The following is a 23,262-nucleotide window of genomic DNA, read 5'->3' as shown; positions in this document are numbered from 1 at the left end:
AAGCCTGACTAGTGAGGTATATAGGGCAAAACACTGTTAGCAGATGTGCAGTAAGGAAAAAGTGCAAAAACAACGAAATCTTCCCATTGTTCTAGAAATAACACTTGAATCTGAATGTCTTCTTGAGGAGGTTTATTTTGGCAGAATCAAAATAACTCAAAGAAATATCTTTGTTCAAGTCCCAGCAGCCATGCTATGCCTTCTTTTTTGCCTTCATTTGATGCCACAATTCTGTCTATGCAGTCAGTGCAGCTCCTAGAAGAAGGTTTTGTGTATGGCTGCAAACCTCGGTGTAGATTATACATCAAGCATCATGTCGTACTGTTGTTTCTTCTTTCGCCTACCACATTTATTGATAAAAAGCACATACAGCATGAAAAACACAACCCAATAGCATACATAGACAGCTACTCCAATACTTATAACTTTCATTTTGTGTTCTGAGAATGGCTTTTTTGATTCCTCATAAATGGTGAAAATTAAACCACCCAGGAGGATTGTAAGCCAAATCGACACTGGAATGAGTCCCATGAAATTAGCAACAATGGTTTTCCTTCCAGATGTGCCCCAGCCAGCTCTGTTTATTGTTGCAATGGCAAATATCTTGGCAGGAAGTAAACTTGACATGTACAACACGGAGTAGAAGGACATGAAGATCATGACGATGTTTCCTCTAAGGCAGCTGGCAAAGGATGATTTTATGAGAGCTACTAACTTGATGGTTAACAATAAGAGGAGGATGTTCCAAATGTTACCCTTGTAGCAGAATTGGATTACTGTGACAATGAGAAAGAAGGGGAAGAACCCGGTGATAACTGCCTCATAGGTCATCCACAGGTGATGCTTATGAAACCACATCGCATTGTACAGCCACTCTCGGAAGTAGGACTTGCTCCAGCGGGTCTGCTGGTTTAACCACCTGAGATAATCCTTAGGCGTCTCAGTAAGGCACTTGGACCGAGCTGTGTATTTTGTTGCATAGCCCAGACTCAGCACTCGGTTCGTTAGATGCCTGTCATCTCCAAAACTACATTGTTTGCCCAGAAATTTCTGATGGTACCATTCTTCCACAAATTCTTGCAGTAAGGAGTTTCTGTACATCCCCAGAGGTCCACTAATGCACTGGACACATCCAAAATAAGACTGGCAGGCCCTTTCTATGTTAAAAGCCATCCAGTATCTCACACTGCTGAGGAAGGAGATCCAGGAATCATACTTGTTTAAAATCTGCAGGAAGAAAAAAATAAGTAAATGAAGGTCAACCTCAGCTAAAAATGCCACCCAAATCGGCTCCATTGTGAGGTTACTGCCGGGAATGATGTTTCTTTAGCCTTCAATGTTGGCTTTTTTCCTCTTTTGGACATGGTTACATTTTATCTCTCTTATTATGTATTATGGGATTAATTTGATAAGGGGAGTGCTATGTTGAGACTTGTTGATAATGAATATTTTTTCTACTGCATTACTCTCTGTACTCTTTTGCTATGATTTTTGTCCCTGTGCTTCTGTTATAATATTGAGATTTTTAGGCTTAATTTTCAGCCCCTAAATTCTTTTCCCACCCTATCTTACCATCCAATATTTGAAAAAAATTAAGTCCTATTCTCTCCTGCTCTGGTTAATTTCCAACTCATGAAATTCTAATTTTCCATCTCCTTCCTCCCTTTTTTGCAGTGCCAGCGATAAAAGGGTTTCCTCTGACCTCTACTGAAAACTTAAATCCTGAAATAAGGATTGAGTAAGGGGGTGAAATTTCATAATTCTCTCCTCTGTCTCAATTTTGTTCAGAGGAGAAATTTTTCATGCTTCCTTTTTCTCACCAGGGTATTTTGTGTGTGTGTGGGTGGGTGTGTGTGTGTGTGTGCATCTAGTGCATTTTCTTTGCCTTCACTTTCACCGTGAATATAAATGAGGGTTATCCAGAAATACAATACCTAAATTTAAAGTCAAAATTCCATGTGCCTCTCATCTTTTTCTAAAATCTAATCGCACTTTTGCAAAAGACTTGCTTAATCTTCATATATTTTCACATATTTGTTTTCCCATCCCACAAATTTCAAATCACCTTTGTTAGTACTTGTTTCATTGTTTCCCCACTGATAACAAATAATGGGAAGTAAATAATTGGAAAACTCACTTTCTTTGCCTTTCTCACCAGTGTAAATGGGTTGCCATTTCTCTTTCCTTCCTTTGTTTTCCAATTTAAATTTTCAGTCAACCCCAGATTTGAAATACATAGGTATGCAATGCAGAATCCACTCCCTGCCATACTTCCATTTTTTAACCCTTTACTCATCGAATTCTATTATTAATTTATCAGAACATTAAATTATGGCTCAAGAAGTTATGGCAGAAATCATACACATTTACATTATATTTTATATAACTTATCAGCCACTACATGCATATGTTATAACCCAGGATTAAGTAAAGAAATCTTCAATGATTTCAATTTAGACAGGAGAAGAGAAAAGTAAAGTGTGTCCAAGGCATATTCTAATATGTCTCCATCCCCCAAAACAAAACCTGGCACAGAATTGGGTGCTAAGTAGTAAATATTTGTTCAAGGAGTCAATGAGTAAAAGTGACTCTTGCAAAAGGGGAAGCCATATGCACCTTGACGTCTCCTCCGACACCTCCAACCATGGGGTCTTCTTCTAAAACTTTCACCATCTCCACTGTTGAGGCAGGGTCAAGCACAGTGTCTGAATCACAAACCTGCACAAAAGAAAGTACGAAGTGAATTAAAGTAGTCTATGATTGTGCTCCATATAGTCAAAATTGGACGTATATAGTATGCCTTTATCATCACAAGGTCTTAATAAGCAAGTATCACGGGGATAAAAGACTTTGTTATATAATGGTCAATGCAGAAACCTTGTTTTTCAGCAAGCTTGATATTTCAGTTAATGACGCTGCTGGATAGAACAGCTGAAGTATGTCTTGGAAAGTGACCAGCTTTTCCTTGTTTGCCATACCTGCTCCCAGTTTTGGCAATGAACGTCTCATATCTTAGGTAACATCCTGGTTTCCAGAACTTGGAAAATAGTTTGGGTTGGTCCCTCAAGATGTCTTTTTTAAAAAGTCATTTTTAAAAAGTCAAGCTTTTAGGAAACTTTCTTTCAGGCCTGAACAATGATTGGAAACTTCTATGATAGTATTGAAAGGGAGGCATGTTTAACAGAGCTTTTTCCCTCAATATGGTGAATAAAAGACAGGAAGTCAATTCCTTAAAACTTGATTGTATAATTCTAAAGCAAGATATCCATGTGACTTTGGCTTAGCTGATGACACTCCGTCAGAAGGGAAATTTGCATGACCTTCAGATCATGTTTTAGTCTAGAATACTAAGTATTCATGTAGCCCTTTGTACAGAAAAGCAGATATAATTAGCTTAAGCAGTTATAGAAATTTCAGTTGTTCTTAAAATTGAAATCTCCTTAGAAGGGACAATACCAGATCTTCCTCACTATTCAGACAGCAGCCAAACTTCAAGAACTTAAACCTTGGGTCCATGTCTCCCCATAAAGAAGGGCTCCTTCAGACCCTAGGAACTTAACACTAGCTTGAAACCTCAGAATCAAGTTGATGAGGAAGAGAAGTATTGAGATGACATCAATTTAATCTCCCACTCAAGTTGCCAGATTAAAACTTTATAGTTTAACTACATGTGAAACCCTCTCTCTTTCTCTTTCTTTCCTTTCAATGCCCTGGCATTGGCTTGGAAAGAAAATGCCATCATGCTTATCTCCCAGGCCATTGATAAGAGGGGTAACCTTTCAGACTTTAGATTTGTCATCGAGACCTCTGATCTGTCCATGATGCTAGATTTCATTAGCAGTGCCATCTTAGCGGGAGTGGTTGATGCCCCAGTAGTGTTTATCTTTTGTCTTTGTCTGTTATGGTTATCATTGTTCTTGGGTTTATGAATGCCTGCATGGCAGCGGCATACTGGTAAGTACCTTTTAGGTTGTCTCTCTGTGCCCCTCAAAGTTCACAAACTGGAATGCCTCTCCTGAAATTACATCACCGAGTTAAAAAGGGCTTATCTGGAGGCATATATGATTCAGAGTTCACTTCCTTTGGCAGGTTCCTACTTTCCTGATTAGGAGCAAATATAAATGAGGCTATGATCAGGAACCTCTCCTTAACTCTTTAAAATATTGTAGAATCCACTGCTAAGGCAATAGCAGCTCAACAAAACTCCTTAGAACGCTGGCCAAAGTTGTTCTTGACACTAGAATAGCCCATGGTAGTTTTTCAGCTGAGCAAGGAGATGTCTGCTGTGGCCGACACTACCTGCTATAACTGGATTAACAACTTGTGGGGAAGTTGAAACTCAGTTATACAAGATCACTGAGCAAACCACTTGGCTTAAAAAGATGGCTTCTTCAATGGGATTCTTTCTTGGACTTATTTGATTTTGATTGGTTTGGATCTTGAGGACCATGGCTCTGAAGAGCACTTCAAACTTTGGGAATTATCCTGTTTATAACAGTCATAGTAACCTCACTGGTGTGTTGTATTCTCTCAAAAACCTGAAGTGCATGTTCACAGTCACTAACTGTGAAGCCAATCTCCTAAAGAACGTTCCCTAAATTTTTAAAGAACAATTCCTTAAATTTTATTTTGGTTTTTTTTTTTTGCTTTTTAAGGCTGCACTCGCAGATTATGGAGGTTCCCAGGCTAGGGGTCCAATTGGAGCTACAGCTGCTGGCCTACACCACAGCCACAGCCAGGCCAGATCCGGGCCACAACTGTGACCTACACCACAGCTCAGGGCAACGCCAGACCCTTAATCCACTGATCAAGGCCAGGGATCGAACCTGTGAACCTGCATCCTCGTGGATACTAGTCGGGCTCTTTAACCATTGAGCCATGACGGAAACTCCCAGTCCCTTAAATTTTGATCATACGTCTCAGTTAAGCTGAGGGTCTGGTCTAAATGTGGAAATTATCAGAGTCCCCTGGTGGCTCAGTGAGTTAAGGATACAGCATTGTGACTGCTATGGCTCACGTCACTTCTGTAGCATGGGTTTGATCCCTGGCCTGGGAATTTCCACATGACGCAGGTGCGACCCAATAAAATAAAAAAATTTAAAAAAAAGTGGAAATTGTTTAAAAAGAGAAACAGGCTCCAAATGGAGTCAATTGTGCTTAGCTCCATGTCAGCAAAACCAAGACAAAATATTGAACCTAATTGTAATTTCAGCTTCTCCAAGGAATGTGACTTTTAACCAGTAAATCTGGAATTACCTGGTCAGTACTAGGGAGGTAATCTGCCTGATAGACCCCCCCTTCCCCCCCCCCCCGGCTTCTCCCAAAGGAAGATGACCTTGCCTGAAATAATCCACTTTTTGCTAGAGACTTCCTTTTTCCACTCCCTTCTGCCTAAAAAACTTTCCATCATGTACGCCTTCTCAGAGCTCCTGTCTGCTGAGATGGGATGCTCTCATGAATCATTATGTAAATCTGATTAGATTTTCAAATATACTCAGTTGAATTTTGTGTGTGTGTATTTTTTAAATTGTGTTTTTTAATATTATTCTTTTCTGAGAATGTAGCAAGGCTGTAGTAGATTTAAATTGATCAGCGTTAACATGTAAGGAACCAGTTTCACATCTTCCTTCAAATAATAAATGACATGATTGGCAGTGATGGGGGTGTTATCTATATTTCCCATTATTTTTCCAACAACTCTGACAGTCCTGGATGGATTCGATCAAGATTAGTCTAATTGTTTATATCAAAATAAATTATTTCTACAGCTCTCTATGTTATAAAAATAGTAAGGATTTGATGTACTAGTTTTGAAAAAAAAACTAATTTATTTCAAGAAAATAATTTGTGGAAGCATAAAATCACAGTTGTAGGGGAATTTATACATATATAGCAAGATCACCTCCATTATGTAAAAGTAGCTAAGGAATCCCAACATTTAAAAATGCATCTACATATCTACGTTGGGAGTTCCCATTGTGGCTCAGTGGGTTACAAACCCAACTGGTATCCATGAAGATGCGGGTTCAATTCCTGGCCTCGCTCAGTGGGTTAAGGATCCGGCGTTGTGGTGAGCTGTGGTGTAGGTAGCAAAGGCAGCTCAGATTCCACGTTGCTGTGGCTGTGCCCTAGCCTGGGAACTTCTATATGTCTCAAGTGAGGCCCTGAAAAGCGAAAAAAAACCAAAACAGCAACAAAAAAAACATGTATCCATGTCCATTTTACTAATTGCTTTTTTTCCTGAAAAGATTGTATACTGATAAATATGTTGGTGAAAACAGCAGTTTAAATGCATTATTGCAACTTATGACTTAAGAAGGAGTATAAAGGCTAGCCAATTATAAAAAGTGAACTTATCACCTCTCTGGATTTCACTAATTATAGCAATTTTAGTGTTAACTTCTGAGTTTTTAATTTAGTTTTGCTTATTTAGAAGCAAAATAAATACATTTTCTAAGTAAAACCTGTTTATTGTCTTTGCGTTCTATTTCAGTGCAGCATGATTTCACTCTTTTTAGGGGAAAAATTTAGATGAAACCAAGGTGCAAGTTTTTCATTATAGAAAATAGGATTTTATTAATACTTCAGTTTATACTCAAGTATCCCAAGCCTCAGAAACCTAAACAAATTCCCCCAGTAGCATGTTTTGCCTCTCTTGCCTTGTCGATCACTGTTTTGTGTACACGGCACAAGCCTGGCAGCCCAGTAACTAGCAGAGTAAAAAGTGAAGGCAGAAGTTCAACCCACCTTTCAACCTCTCAGCATCCTGAGAAGTTATGGCCACACCCACCTCTATTGACTCAAGCTGGAAAAGGGAAAACCAGCAAGCTAAAATAAGACTAAAAACAACAGGAAGGGGGCAATCTAGAATTAATGTTCAAGTAACTCCGCCTGCTAGCCAGCAGAAGCAGGCCAAGGGAACAGCCTCTTTGAAATGACTAAACTCAAACCAAACTTCTCCATATGTAAATTGGTGCCACCCCTCCCAGTTTCCAACAGCAAAGTGCCAGAACTTCTCTGAGAGAGATTGTTCACATGGAGAGTTTAACTGTCAGAAGAGAAAGCTCTCAGGAACCTCCTGGGAGGGGTTGGTTGTAGTGGGATTCATGCGTTTTCAAGAAGTTCAGTTTCTGGATGTTATTTGGTGATAGAATGCCAACTAGAAAGTCGCCCTCTATGACAGTCTGTGAAAGCACATATGTTCATGGACAGAACGGTATTGATTTATGAGTGTGTTAAAAAGTGTAACTTTAGCCCTTCTGAAAATCATCCTGGTAAAACAGGATTTCTAGTTCTCTCCTCCCCAATTAATGACAAGTGTGTAATTTCAAGATCGTTGTCTATTTAGTCCTGAACTAGAAGCTGTGGGAGACATAGACCAGTTCACAAAGAGCTAACTTTACACTGGGGGAAAAAAACAAAAAACAAAACAAAACAGGGCATTATCTGTGCACAGGAAACAATTAGAGAACAAGTCAAAACATCTTGCTGGCCACACTGAATTTATCACTCTAATTTGTTTAAACTACATGATCGGTGATCATAGGACTTCTCACTAGGAGATATGGAAATGAAGCAAAGTTGTCAAATTTTGATTAAAATGAATGCAAAATGTAAAGACAAAAAGATGTTCATGGGAGGAACCAGCCTGCTCAGTCTTAACCACAGAATCATCAACTAAAGTGCAAATGACCATGGCTCTTCCTCCTTCCCTATTCTAGGCAAGATTTAATGCTCACCTCTTTCTCCCTATGTAAAACAGGAGTTAGCAAACTAAGGTCTACAAGCCAATTTCAACCTGCTACCTGTTTTGATATGGCCTATATGCTAATTTTATTTTCATTTTTTAAAGTTTTATTGAAGTATAGTTGATTTATGATGTTTAAATGTAATTTAATTTTAATTAAAATTTAAATTTATTAACGTAATTTTTAAACAATTGAAAAATCAAAAAGAATATTTTGGGAGTTCCTGTTGTGGTGCAGCAGAAATGAATCCAAGTAGTGTCCATGAGGATGCGGGTTTGATCCTTGCCTTCGCTCAGTGGGTTGGGGATCTGGCGTTGCCCTGAGCTGTGGTGTAGGTCGCATACACTGCTTGGACCCTGCATTGCTGTGGCTGTGGTAAAGGCAGGCAGCTGGAGCTCCAATTCAACCCCTAGACTGGGAATTTCTATACGCCATGGGCGCGGGCCTAAAAAGCAAGTATATGTGTGTGTGTGTGTGTGTGTGTGTGTGTGACACACATGGAAATTATATAAAATTCAAATTTCAGTGTCCATAAATAAAGCTTTATTGGAGCCCAGTCATGCACATTCATTTTCATATTATCTAAGGAAGTTTTCATTCTAAAATAGCAAAGTTGAATAGCTACCGCAAAGGCTGTATGGCCTGTAAAGACTGCATTTACTATCAGGCATTTTACAAGCAAAGTGTACCAACCCTGGGCCTAAAATAACTGGTTTCAGGGGGGTTCACTTTCATAAAATTAACAAAAAAAAAAAAAATATTGAGATAAAATATGTTCTTAAGTCCCAATTTAATTCTAGTGGAGTTTTCTAAGGTTGCCTCCCTGTTCTTAGACTAGGCCAAGATTTGCCTATTATAAAAACAAATCAAGAAGCCTCAATTAAGTTCTGTACCTTCCTACTTTGTCTCATATGGCCTTGAACAAACCATTTACCATCATTATGATACCAGAGTAAGATACTGCATATAAAGATACTTCATAAAATATAGAAGGCCAAAGGGAAGCATGTCATTAGTACAGGGTAATGATCTTTCATTTTTTCATGCTTGCTAAGTAAACCCACACCTAGAAGATCACGACAATCATTACCACACATACGTGACTCAGTAATCACTAAAAGAAGGAATTGATTATATGTCTTATCCCAATGAACATATTTAAACGTATTGGGAACTTCCTGTGGCAGTTAAATTTAGACTGCTATTAATCTATAACATAAGCTGTTAGACTGTAAATCCATTCCAATTTAAATCACTGATCTTAATTTACCTCACAACAATGTAAATAAAAATCTCCTGTAGCAATATTGTTACCTGTTCTACCAAATGTTTTTCAGTTTCTAAGCTCAAGTCCAAAGTGCCAAGTAGCTATGTTTATGTTTTGGGGTGTTTTTTTATATATACCTGTTTCCTTTCAGACTGACTGGTAGATTTTTCCACCTCTGCCTGCCCCACACCATTTCAAAAGGCATTGGGAGCTACCCAGCAAGAGGAAACCTTAATTATTCTGGCTACCTTCAGTGAGGAAATAGGTGGAAACTAAACCAAGACCCCTTCTGCCTTCATCCTTTCCCTGCTCGTAAGGCTCAAACCTTCCTTGACCTTGATCCTTCATCTTAACTTGGACGCAGTGAGACTCTTTCTTTCTACTACGTTTGCGGTTACTTTTGATTATGACCCCAGTACCTAGTTTCCCTGCCACAACTTAACCATACAATAAAAGGAAAGTCCTCCTTACACCTCCTTCCCCTGGAACATTTCTATAGTGAGAAGGGATCAGTCAGAACAAAAACATTCACAAATATTTATATACCAGCAAACACAAGTATGGGGCCAGCCCCCTAACTCCTAACAGTACCAGACCCAGAGCAAATATACTACTGAAAGGAAAGGAAAGCCCTATGCAAAGCCTTGGAATCAGACAGATCTGAGTCCCAATCCATTTACCATTTATATACACTTGGACTAGCTTCTTAACCTTAGACTTCTTACCACAGCTTTCTAAGTCTCTATCTCCCAGGTGAAAAATATGGATAAAATCATGATCAGAATTAATTAGACAATGTATGTATAACATTTATAAGGGCTAGCTCATAGGAGATGCCCAATAAAAGGAAGCTATATATACTAAAGTAATAAATCAAAACCAGAAGAGTAATTTAAGGATACTAATCCAACGAGGAAAAGAGTTCTTCTTTTATTACTAGAAATAAACTATGACTCACTCAGAGAGCAAAAACTATCTCCAGGTCCAATGCCCAACAAAGGTGATAGTGTTCTTGGAAAACCAATTAATGGATCCTTAGTAGAAAACTAAGGAAAAGATATAGATTAGAGAGAATTTTATAGTTGATTGTGATTCACTTATGGCCTGAGCTATATCCTTGGGCTACAATGTGTGAAATTTCCTATAGCAAAGGTAGACCCATGGAAACTTCCAAAACTGTTTGTTGCTTCTTGAGTCAGCATCTCTTTGTTGATTTGGAACCTGCTGAATGCACTGCTACTTAAAACAGGAATGGAATCTTGGTTTTGGAAGTACGTAAATGTGTATGATACAAATTTTATGTTAACTGTTGACCCAAAGAACTGCTTTGTTTGGTTAAAAAGAAAACATATAACTGGTAATTTGTGTAGGGACACATGCATGCAGGAGATGGGGGAGACCAAGGAATAGGATAAAAAAATAACTTTCACAAAAATGGAATATTGTACACACTTTTAAATTTCTCATATAACCAAAAGGTCAAAGTTCATAATGTATGGTCACTGATTATATTAAACAAACTTCTAGGACTTTATCAATATTACATGATTTTTTTCATTTAAAGAATCTTTTTCTATTCATTTGAATTCTGGAAAAATGGAATTTATGTGTAAGCATACAACTAAATTTACCAGCATCAGATTAAGTGGAAAATAGGAAATGGCAAATGATGGGAGTGGCAAATACAAAATCATAAAGCCTAAGAGTTTTAGCACTAAAAAGACTCATTTGAAATTAATGAGTAAAATCATTCCAGAAAAAAAAAAAATGTCCTCGAAGAAGAAAAAGATAATCTTTCATTTGGGATAGAGATGGGGGATGGGGAGGATGCTTCTCTTTTACGGTATTTGGTTTATGGTAGAAGATCTCAAATCTAGCCAATGGGAAACCTCTACTTCTGCACACCTAAGCAATTTGCCATTTTTTATTACTATTCTTGAAAGGGATTAGGAAGACATAGGCCTTCTTTGGTAGAATGAATTACTCAAATTGTTATAAAATAATTCTTGCCTTTGGTCAGCCTAGGATCTCTCCAAAACACTAAAGTTTAAAAAGGAGTCATTTGGTTATTCTCCTTTCATTTTTAGGAAAGCTTATACATGTGTGAAGTTTATAGAAGGTGTAAAGCAAAGGTGACAAGCCAGCTGGAAAAGTGAGAAACCAAATGTTGTCACCTCTAGGTCTTAAGCCACAAAACACCCTTATTCCAAATGGTAGAGATTCTCATTCTAAAAAGGGGAATCGAGAAGTCCCATAATGGTGGCCTTTAAACACCAATCTAAACAACAGAGTTGATTCTAAGTGCAGATTCCCTCACCCCTCGTTTAATGTACTCTTGATCTTATCCTTTAAAATGAAGGATACAAAGAAACAAAGAACATTCTCAACATCAGCCGTCAGACTACTTCAGTTACGTAAGCTTTCTATATAGAACGAGAGCCAATCAAGTGTTATATATCATCAATTCCTACTATTCACAGTAGCTATGTTCTACAAAGTTTCCATGAACAATGAATTAGCAAATACAAAAAAATCACCTCCAACAGAAATACAGGGTTAGGAGTTCCCTTGTGGTGCAGGTTAAGGATCTGGCATTATCACTGCAGTGGCTCAGGTTGCCACTGTGGCAATTGTTTGATGCTTGGCCAGGGGACTTTCACATGCCACAGGGTCCACCAAAAAAAGAAAAAGAAAAAAAAAGAAAGAAGGAAAGAGAAAGAAAGAAAGAAAGAAAGAAAGAAAGAAAGAAAGAAAAAGAAAAGAGGGTTAACTACCTCAAAGCCTCTAGTAACAATATTTTTAGTCTACTGATCAATTTCTAACCTTATTTTATTTGTGTTTCTGTTTTAAAACACCTAATTTTGATCCCTTAACATTGAGCTCCTATACAACAGTGCTATAACTCATGCCTGAACAAAGTTCATTTTATAAAACTATTTTCCCCACAAGGCAATCATAGCCTTTTAGCATTAGAAACACTAGGCAGCAATACAGCCTCACACTTAGGGACCATTTTAAACAGCTACATCAGCAACGAAAACCACGAAAATGTGGAAATGCCATTACATAGACTAAAGAAGTTATTTGTTACTTGTTTTCTGTATAAAAGCTAAGTCAAGAAGGCAAAGCATAACCTTTTTTAACTTTAGTGGGGAACATGCCCATCAGGCAACTCCAATCTTTTGCTTCTCTGCACATGGCTACAAATAATCACAAAATCACTGCAACTATTGGTTTTGGTAGCACTTACAACATAGGGAGTAGGCTAATTTACATACAGCATTCATGAATAATGAGGCTCAACTCTACTGTTATGAATGATTGATTTACTCTTACTTTTTTCCTGCTCAAAGATTCTTGGATACCTAGGATAGTACCAGATTAAATTAATAATAAAATTGACTCATTATATATTTTCCTTTTAGAAAATGTTCAAGCGAAGTTCCCATCATGGCTCAGTGATTAGCAAACCCAGCTAGTATCCATGAGGACTCAGGTTCAATCCCAGGCACTGCTCAGGGGGTTAAGGATCCAGGGGTGCTGTGAGCTGTGGTGTAGGTTGCAGACCTGGCTTGGTTCCCACATTGCTGTACCTGTGGTGTAAGCGGGCAGCTACAGCTCCAATTCAACCGCTAGCCTGGGAACCTCCATATGCTGCGGGTGCGGCTCTAAAAAAGACACACACAAAAATGTTTGTAGTTATTGTATATTTTCTATCTGGAAAATCCCTAACACTCATACCATGGGGTAATTGTTTTTTCCTTTGTCACACAGGCTGGTGGCCATTTATGTTGTAAAATGCAGTGATGTTCACGTGTAGTGATAAGGAATATTAAAGCAGTTGAATAATCTAGATATCACAGAATACTTAAAAGGTCTTCTGATTTCGAAAAGGAGAAAAAAGGATGCAAAAAAGCAAATATGAGTTCAATGTTTTAAAAAAATAAGGGGACAGAAGAAAGATACATGTTGGAAAGTATTAAATTTGATGATATATGTGTAAGTGTTTGCTGCAGATAATTGTAATTTTGCTCACTGTGCTTTTCTACAATTTTAAAAACACACTGCCATAACATAAATAAAAAAGCTAACATAAATACCATTTTGCAAAGGTGAGAAAGACTTTTGCGCCATATTCAGACTAGTCAGAATCTGTCCTTCTGTGAGAAAAAAAAAAAAAAAAAGTTTCTCCAGAAAATACTTTGATTCAAAATTAAGATTATCTTCCTCATTCTTCTCTTTATTTTTTATTCCCTATACCTTTGTTTTCTCATTTTGTCATATTTCTTCTGCTGCTTTTCCATCTTCTCTGTCTCTGAAAGGGGCCACTAGCATCACAGATGAATCTGCTACCACGCTGGATTTATCCTGGACTAAATTGTCTCCCTCTGTATTTCATGCCAGCATTAGTTATTTGAGTGGCTGTAAGACTGAGAAGTGGATAGAGAAGACTAGAGATGAAAACTGAGAGAGATAGAGGTGCTAACTGATAAAGATTGATCTGGAACATACCAGAGGACACCAATCTGGAGAACCCAGGAGAATAGATGGAAGAAAAGTTAACTTCGATATAGGAAGTAAGTCAACATCTTTGAAATTATCAGAAGGAGAGACGAAGGATATGGACAGCCTTCAGAATGAGTACTTTTTTTTTTTGTCTTTTTGCCATTTCTTGGGCCACTCCCACGGCATATGGAGGTTCCAAGGCTAGGGGGTGAATCAGAGCTGTAGGCGCCAGCCTACGTCAGAGCTACAGCAACTCGGGATCCAAGCTGCATCTGCAACCTACACCAGAGCTCACGGCAATGCCGGATCCTTAACCCGCTGAGCAAGGCCAGGGATCGAACCCACAATCTCGTGGTTCCTAGTCGGATTAGTCAACCACTGAGCTACGACGGGAACTCCAGAATGAGTACTTTTGATATTATCTTTCATAGGCAGCAAGATCATCTGTAGTTAAGCAGGGAGGGGTCTGGATAAGGCCCGGGGAGGGTGGTGAAGATATGAAATAAGAGACATGAGAAAAATAAGCAAGACATCTATTCAAGATCAAGTGAAGAGAGTGCTGACCAGTGCCTAGGACCCATCTATAATGGGAAATCAATCATTTTGGCCCTACTGAACAGTTAAGCAGTGTTCTCCAGCCAGGTTAGCAAGAATGAGCAGACGGTCGGTTTCTTCCCCTTTGCCCCCATTCTGTTGTGTATTAGCACCTGAGCTTTGTTTCCTTCCACCCCTAACTTACCTGAACTCTATGGTGAATCACTTGTAATGCTCAGGAGCCAATATCCTCAACCCCCTCACCCTCTGTCTTTCTGTAGCTTCTGCTCTGCAACTCTTGGACCCTGTGTCAGTCAGAATGGATGATGAAGAGTGTATTCATTTGAATTTTAGAAATTTGCATTGCTGTAGGGTCTGAATGGTTAAATATCAGGGGATTTGATAAGGGATGGGGAGGTGGAAAGTACTGGTTTCCAAATGCCAAAAGTTGTTGTTGTTGTCTTTTGTTTGTTTGTTTTTTAGCCTTATTTGGATGGTTAGAGTAGACTGAGAGTCCAAAAAGGATTCAGGGCCCAGTTAAAATTTGCCTCCAGGATCAGGCTATCTGAACTTTACCTGAAGGAAGGTAAAGTTCTCAAGCCTGGTTAGGGCTGTAGCAGAAAGCCTATTCTAACATTTCATATTTTATGCTATTTTTTTTTCCTGGAAAGGCACAATATCAAACTACCAAGAATATAAACAAAATTCAAAACAACAGTGATGAGAGGAGATTTGGGAGGTGTAGGTTTAAAAAAAAGAAAAGAAAACCCCACACAAAGATGTCTTGATTAGAAATGAAAAACGGAGTTCCTGTTGTGGCTCAGCAGTAACAAACCTGAGTAGTATCCATGAGAATGCAGGTTCAATCCCTGGCCTCACTCTGTGGGCTAAGGATATGGCAGCTCTGATTCCACCCCTAGCCTGGGAATTTCCATATGCCACAAGCATGGTCCTAAAAAGCAAAAAGCAAAAAGCAAAAAAAAAAAAAAAAAAAAAAAAAGAAAGAAAGAAAGAAAGAAAAAAAGAAATGACAAACATAACAATTATTTTAACCAGAATTAAAGGTAAGATATCAAATCAGATGTTCTCTCCTATTAGGCTTCATTCTTCAAATCCTCCGCATATTTTTCCTAGTCATCTTTCTTTAAATGTTTCATTTTATTATTTATAGTTATACTAGGTGAATATGTAAAAATGTCCCAAGTTAATTAAAACTACCTAAATTGTGACAGATCTAGAAGTTAGAAAAACTTAGGGGTAAAACCCTGTCAATTCTCTAGAAGGTAGGTTAATATGAAGATGCTGTCATTCTAAGAAATACCTTAAAACTCTTTGGAGATTAATCAAATTAACCCCGTGGTGGCAACTGACATGTACTATAGTTTTCAAGTAAGGACTAGATGATGCTATTAAAAACAAACAAACAAAAAAAACACCATTATCAGCAAATTTTTAAATCGTTTTAACAATACCGTCGTTAATAGTTTTTGAGAGGCCTCTTTGGATACATCATTTGAAATATTGATCTCAAACCCCTTGTGAGATTAATTTCTACTATCCAGATAACTGAGGTCTAAGAGGTGGTCTTGCTCAAGGTCAACCAGCTAGAAATCCTAGTGATTAGAACCTCAGTCAATTGACATTGAAAAGAGGACCCATTCTTTTCTCATTAAAAAGAAAGACCCAGAGCTCCTCTTGTAGCTCAGTAGTTCAGAACCTGACACAGTGCCCAAGAGGATGCCGGTTTAATCCTTGGCCTCACTCAGTGTGTTAAGGATCCGGCATTGCTGCAAGCTGTGATATTAAGTTGCAGATACGGCTCGGATCCCTCCTTGCTGTGGGCTGTGGTATAGGCTGCATCTACAGCTCCAATTCCACCTCTAGCCTAGGAACTTCCTTTCGTAGTTCAACTGGTTATGAACCCGACTAGTACCCATGAAATGTGGGTTCGATCCTTGGCCTTGCTCAGTGGGTTAAGGATCTGGAGTGGCCATGAGCTGTGGTGTATGTCACAGATGCAACTCGGATCCTGCATAGCTGTGGATGTGGCATAGGCTGGTGGCTACAGCTCCCATTCGACCCCTATCCTGGTAACTTCCATGTGCCTCTGGTATGGCCCTAAAAAGACCAAAAAAAAAAAAAAAAAAAAAATAGAGGGAGAGAAAGAGAAGGAAAAAAAAGAGACCCACTGGGCATCACTTCGTGCCCATAAAGCCACCCCTGAAAGCCAGAGTTTCACTTTTAAGAGAAGGGAGAAGAATGTCCAGGGGATTTTGTAAGCCAGCAACATTTCTCCCTTCTCAGTATCATCATGGTCAAAATCTACTAAAGTATCTACAGAAAATTACAACTGAAAAACTCACAGGGATCCTACTAATATTCTGAAAAAGAAGGTCTCAATGAAAACTAGGGGCGGAGAAACCTTAGTGTGCGCAGGCATGGAATTAATGAGAGACATGGCCTGTTGAGTGTTCATGCGAGCAAACACCACAGATGCTTTCAAAGGTCAAGTTGCTGGGAGTGAGGTAATGCTGTTTGGGGAGTGAAATAAACATGATTTAGGTTTTGCTTTGAGAAGTTGGTTTTTTGTTTTTTGTTTTTTTCTTTTTTCCGCTCCATTTTCATTTTCCTGTATCCGTGTCTAAATTTTGAATTCTCTATCCTTTTCCATGAAAATTATCTTCACCACTCCCATTTTTCTTCGTCTCTGTAAAAGATTTCCTTGGGCCTGTAGATTTTCTTAAGATCCTTCTGCTGGGACAGACACGATTTTATTTTACTTATTTATTTATTTATTTATTTATTGCGAGGCTGGGCTTTTTAAGAGTAAGGAAAATAATGTTGGATTTCACTTCACAGGTTTAAGGTGGCAGAGAAGGCTAAGAGAGGGGAAGAGAAGGAAGGAGAGGTCTCCTGTTCAACATAATCTTGATTTCTAACCAATAACTGCACAAGTTAGGCATTTTCAGTCTTAACCATTTTATAAGATTTTTTTCCCCTCTCAGAATGTGCTTTCAGCAGTCATGCTGTTTTCAAATGAACTGAAAGGAGTACTGTGGCAGAAGGGACAAGGATGGGCCATAGCATATGACTGGAGAGATACAAAAGGTTCTTTATTTAAATGTATGTTTGTCCTGGCAGATTTGGAAACCTACCTGTACATAATCCACACTTCGTCCCAGAGCTCTGAAGGCCGTGTACATGACTTCTCTTTTTCCACCCCATTTTTGCATGATGCAAACACTTCTGTTGGACAAGACCAGTTGGGTGACATGTCGGGAGCTTTCTCTATGTGACTCAACCGTCTCACCAGGACCTTTCTCGTGGAAGTTGTTCTTCCAGATATAAGTGGCTGAATTGTTCCTGCCCATGACTTCACTGAAGATGTCCATCATGTAAAGGTCATCTTCCGAGTTCCCATCTATGACCATGACCACTTTAATTCCAGGGTAGGTTAGCCTTTTCACAGATTGCAAACACTTTCGCAAGTAGTTTGGATCTTCTTGATAGGCCGCGATGCAAAGAGCAATAGTGTGGTTCAAGTTAATGGGGATATTTAAGTATTTTTTCATTTTTTGATGTTCCAGGAAGGCAAATATGTTTTGAATGATGATGTGTATAGCTAAGAAGAGACCATATGGTCCAAAAGAGAGATAGTAGTCATCCGTATGGACAAATTGGTAGCCAACAGTGTAAGAAACTATCATTGCCGTGAGCAGTGAGACTCCAAAAAGCGTTGTTCCAAATATTCTCAGGAAACTTAGAAGCGCCTTGCAACACATCTGTAAAACAATCAAATACCACTCTTGGTTAACCGCTCTGGTTCCATACTTGTTGTGTACATTGTATCACAGGGAGAGCACTGGACTAGAACACATTCTAACCTTGAGTTTCTCAGTTAACTGGTTTGTGTGACTTTCTGCATCTCAGTTGGCTCTTTTGCAAAACAGAGATAAGAATGCCCTTTTGGCACACCTCTGAGGACTCTTTCGAGAACCAGATGATATTGGAAAGTATCATGTGTTAAACAAATATATGGCTGCATTATTTGCAGTGTGTTAGATTATCTAAGGATGCGCTTCATGAACCTGATCATAGCTACGTGTATAACCTAAACTTCCCAGCAATCAAGACAGTTTCTTCTTGTTCCCTCACCCCAAATATTGATCAGTGAAAAGTCCACAGGTTTTGCTAAATTTCCCATGTGTAATTCCATTTCACCTCTGATGTAAATCCCTCAGCTCACACCTTTTCCATGCAGCCAGCTAAAGTTAAAGATAAGGATAGCTGGATTTGAGGACTAGCTCTTCCATCAGCTAACCAAATGACTTTGAACCAATAGCTTTATCTCTCTGGGCCTTAGCAGTAGTAGTAGTTGTTGTTGTTATTATTTAAATTTGTTAAATGAGGGGGTTTAGCTTTGATTCTTTCCAAAAGCTCTGTTGACATGAAAAATACTTTATGCCTGCATAGACATCCATCAAATCCCCTGTAATTCTGAATTGCATTTCTTTGTTCAGATGGCTATATCCCCCATCCACCATCACTAACACCAGCTGGTTAGGTTCTGGGGATCAGAAAACTTACTGGAACACTTACTGGAAGAATAAGCACACTATAAACATTGGTAGAAATAAATCATGAATAAAAGAAGCGGTAGCTTAATTTCAACAGGTGAGTCATCCATCTTCTTAAAGACTTATTAGCACATTAGACCTAAAACAATTTCAGTTCTTAATAATAGCCAGTTTTGTGCTCCTCTCTGCAGATTGTGTTTATCATGAATAAGGTTTTGAACAATTAGTGTATAGGAAGATCGTATTTTCTATATTTCCCAAAGCATCTCCAATGCTGAGCATAGAAGAGGTGCCTGGTAGTCTTTTTAGTTTTTGGTTTTTGGTTTTGGGGTTTTTTTTTTTTTTTTTTGGCTTTCTTTTTGGTTTCCTGGACTCAATTCTAGTGAGTATAGAAAGGGGTTTTCCCCCACATACCTAACAAACACATCTCACACACCAGCTAAGTGTCCCATCATTTAACTCAGTTCTGACTCTATCTTCCCAGAGATAGCATCTGATTCTGCAGGCTAAGTCTTCAGTCCTACAAGACAGCCCCCCACCCCAGCATGTCAGATGTCAGTTGCAATCCCAGGTTGTTACTTGTACTTTTGACCAACTGGCAATAAATCAGAGGTCTCAGAGTTCCCATCATGGCGCAGCGGAAACAAATCTGACTAGGAACCATGAGGTTGGGGGTTTGATCCCTAGCCTCACTCAGTGGGTTAAGGATCCAGCATTGCCGTCACCTGTGGTGTAGGCGGCAGACATGGCTTGGATCCCATGTTGCTGTGGCTGTGGTGTAGGCCTGCAGCTGCCACTCCAATTTGACCCCTAGCCTGGGAACATCCATATGCCATGGGTGAGGCCCTAAAAAGCAAAAAAAAAAAATCCAAGGTCTCCACCACCCTCTTTTGGGTACAATGAATCTGCTAGATTGGCTCACATAACCAAAAAAGAGAAAATAAAAGAAAAGCCCTTTTAGTCAGTAGACTACTGGTTTCTTATGAAATAACTAGTGGCAACCAAATTAAGAAACACATAGGGCCAAGTATGGGGAAAGGGCACAGAGCTTCCATGCCTTCTGTAAGCACACCACTTTCCCCAAATTTCCATATGTTCAGCAACCCGAAACTCTGTAAGCCTTCTCCTTGTTTAAGTTCTTCATGGAGGCTTCATTCCATAGGTATGATTGATTGCATCATTGGCCAGTGGCAATGCAACTCAATTTCAGATCCTTTCCCCTACCTAGAGGACTGGGCATGGGACTGGGTATTTTGATCTCTAATCGCATGTTGGCCCCACTGACAAACGACCTCCATCCTTAGGTGCTTTCCAAAAGTCTCGTGAACATAACAAAGATATCTCCGATGTCCTCATCACTTAGAAAATTCCAAGGGTTTTAGGAACTCTGTACCAGAAATGGGACAAAGACCAAATATATATTCCCTGTTATAAATTATAGTATTCCATTACTCCCCACTGAAGCTTACTTTCCTCCTCTTCTAAGAATGAACTCTAATGAGGGGTATTATTAGCATAAATGCAGGGTCTCCATCTTCAATCATTCCTACCAACTTCAGAGTTTTATCGTAATTACATGTAGTTAACACTCAGTTTTTTCCTTTAATTCAACTAGGTATTGATAGCTAAGTAAAGTTATTTTCAATGATAACTTAGGCTAAGTAATTATCTGCAAAATCTCTTGCTAGTTTTTCTTTTTTCACATTTCCTAATTATAGTTGATTTACATTGTTCTGCCAATTTCTGCTGTATAGTGAGGTCACCCAGTCATACACACACACACACACACACACACACACACACACTCTTTTTCTCATATTATCTTTCATCATGTCCTATGACAAGTGATTGTGTATAGTTCCCTGTGTTATAGAGCAGGACCTCATTGCTTATCCATTCTAAATATAATAATTTGCATCTATTAACCCCAAACTCCCCAGTCCATTCCACTCCCTCTCTGTCCCCTTTGGCAACCACACGTCTGCCGTCCATGTCTGTGAGCCTGTTTCTGTTCTGTAGATAGGTTCATTTGTGCCATATTTTAGATTCCACATGTAAGTGATGTCATATGGTGCCTGTCTTTCTTTTTCTGACTTACTTCACTTAGTATGAAAACCTCTAGTTCCATCCATGTTGCTGCAAACAGCATTATTTGTTCTTTTTTATGGCTGAGTAGTATTCCATGGTGTATATGTGCCACATCTTCCTAATCCATTCATATGTCAATGGATATTTAGGTTATTTCCATGTCTTGGCTATTGTGAATAGTGCTGAAATGAACATAGTAGGGGTGCATGTATCTTTTTGAATGAAAGTTTTGTCTGGATATATGCCTAGAAATGGGATTGCTGGATCACATGACAGTTCTGTATTTAGTTTTCTGAGCTACCTCCTTACTGTTTTCCATCGTGATTATACCAATTTACATTCCCACAAACCGTGTAGGAGATTCCCTTTTCTCCACACCCTTTGCTGGATATTCTTTATATTTCCTTATTCCACATTAAGACTTCACATTGAATGTCCATGTAGCACCTACTGTTGTCTTGGTTCTTACTAGTTATGTGGCCATCATGTCTATTAAAAAGAAATTACACACCTCAAATTGAAACACCTGTGCTAAGCCTAATGTCAGCAAATTGAGACCTAATGACTAATCTAACTTCAGCCTCTCCTAAGGAACATGACTAGTCATTCTGGAGTTATTTGGTCAGCACTAATGAAGTAAGGTGTAATAGACCTCAGCCTTACAATGAACGAAGGTGACCCTTGCCTTAAACAATCATTCTCTGCTACAAACATTCTTTTTCCAACTTCTTCTGCCCATAAGAACCTTCGATTTTGTACAACTATGGGAGCTCTTTTCTGTTTGTTAGGTGGGATGCTGTCTGATTAATGAATCATTGAATAAAGCCAATTACATCTTCAAATTTACTCAGTTTTCTTTTTTCAACACACTGCTCAGATCCAAGAGGCATCATTCACCTTGTATTCCCTATAATCATTCTAGTGGAGACAAAATTTTCCCTTCTTCTTTTCTGGGTTTTTGGTTGGGTAAACAATTAAAATGATGTAAGACAGATTACCAGTTAAATTAAAAACAAATTTAATTATGTACTTATAGGAGTCCTCCGAAGATATGAAGACTCCAAAGGCAGCCAGGTAATTGAGGCTTATATAAGATACCAAGGTAACTAAGAGGTAGGTCATTGAGTCTACAAAGGGGAGGAAGGACATTTACAAGAATATAGGAGATGTTTGGATCTTGGGTCCTAGAAAATCTATATCACAAAAGCACAGAGAAAGTGCCAAGTTTTATCCAAGGAGTTTTAGGGTATATTTGTTTATTATCAGAGGGCTAGAATAATTATATTTTGAAATTTTCCATCTTTTTCTTAAGTTCAGGACAATTGTACTTTCAATGTCTTGATTTTTTTTTTCTTACAATATCTGCAAACGTCTGCAGGAAAATAGGAAACAATCTGAGCAGACTTTTGAGTTGCTCCCAGAGTTATGCTTTTCTTTCTCTAAAGCTGCTAATAAGACTTGTTCATTTTAACTCATTTTTCCTCCTGCATTTCTACAAACTATCTTCAAAGAACTGGGTAGCTTCTTCCATTATGATGTTTAGAGGTTGACCAGACCACCCAGCCACACTATTTTGAATTTGACTTTTTGTATCAGGGAGAAATTTTCCTACTAGCATAGAAATTAAAAGGTTTATGTTCTGGAACTTCAGGGTTTATTGAAGTATGCCTTTGAAAAATCTATATAAAGTGTTCTGCAAAGGCCTTCCAATGCTCTCCTTTGTGAGTGCACGGTTTAACTTTAGACCAATTTACTTAGGGGCAAAAGCCTCATCTGTCAGCCCTTGAATATCAGCTTCCGGATGGGTCATTTTCTGGTCATTTGTGGGAGGATCTGGGAGATGTTTTCGTCTTCTGTTTCCCCAGTGAGGTTTGCTTTGTTTTGTTTTGTTGTTTTTGTTTTGTTTTCAGCAGGGGACCTAGCTTGTCTGATTCCTATAATGATGCGTGGGAAAAACATCCCATAACAGTCCAGTGAGGTGCCTGGGAGTAGATTATAAATGGCCACTAGTCTTTTTAATTCCTGCCTAAAGTTGGTAGAATTTTCTGAAAGTGGAGGTATAGGGGCTTTATAATTTAGATTTGCTGCTGCCCAGGGGACATGAATTACTTGCAGTGGGGGGTTCAGGATACATTTGCAAATGATATTACATGAGGAAGCCTGAAATTAGCAAAGCCTGATGGTAGAGACCTGGAAAGTAAGAGCAGTTGTAAGGAAGAGCTAAATGAGCCCTGTCACCCATCTAGGGTGATTCTGATACATTTACTTTCTGAATGTTTTTGTATTTATTTGCTTGAGTGACCTGTGTACCCTGGGCCTGGAGATTGGGCCAGAGGGCTCTCTAAATCTTTTAAAGAAAGGGAAATCCAAACAGGCAGCTGGATATGTAAGGGATTTTCTGGGGAGGCTGCCAAAGTTTTGGGATCTAAGGAAATTTGATGGGGCTGGATTTTGAGGGAGGTGATTTAAATCAGGGGCCCAGAAAGCCAAAGGATCTTCTGGAGTGTCAGGGACAGGGATTGGGGGAGACGGAGAATTTATG

The 23,262-nt window shown here is 38.8% G+C and overlaps 1 protein-coding gene across 1 annotated transcript; it reads right to left on the bottom strand.

The window, feature by feature from the left end:
• Nucleotides 1–297: 297 nt before the first annotated feature.
• Nucleotides 298–17,837, bottom strand: LOC100737755 (hyaluronan synthase 2-like). Its single transcript, XM_085021777.1, has 3 exons — nt 17,211–17,837; nt 2,617–2,718; nt 298–1,227 (listed from the first exon to the last, which is right to left on the bottom strand). Exons 1-3 carry the CDS (start codon nt 17,835–17,837, stop codon nt 298–300), a joined length of 1,659 nt encoding a protein of 552 aa, XP_084877903.1.
• Nucleotides 17,838–23,262: the final 5,425 nt, after the last annotated feature.

The sequence above is a fragment of the Sus scrofa genome, chromosome 4, assembly GCF_054392235.1.
Source record: "Sus scrofa isolate SSC_HxYL_T2T_F1_AM1 chromosome 4, Sscrofa_HxYL_maternal_Yorkshire_Landrace_v2.0, whole genome shotgun sequence".
Lineage (NCBI taxonomy): Eukaryota > Metazoa > Chordata > Mammalia > Artiodactyla > Suidae > Sus > Sus scrofa.
Note: the sequence above shows the minus strand (reverse complement) of the source record. Positions and strands in the feature narration are given on the sequence as shown.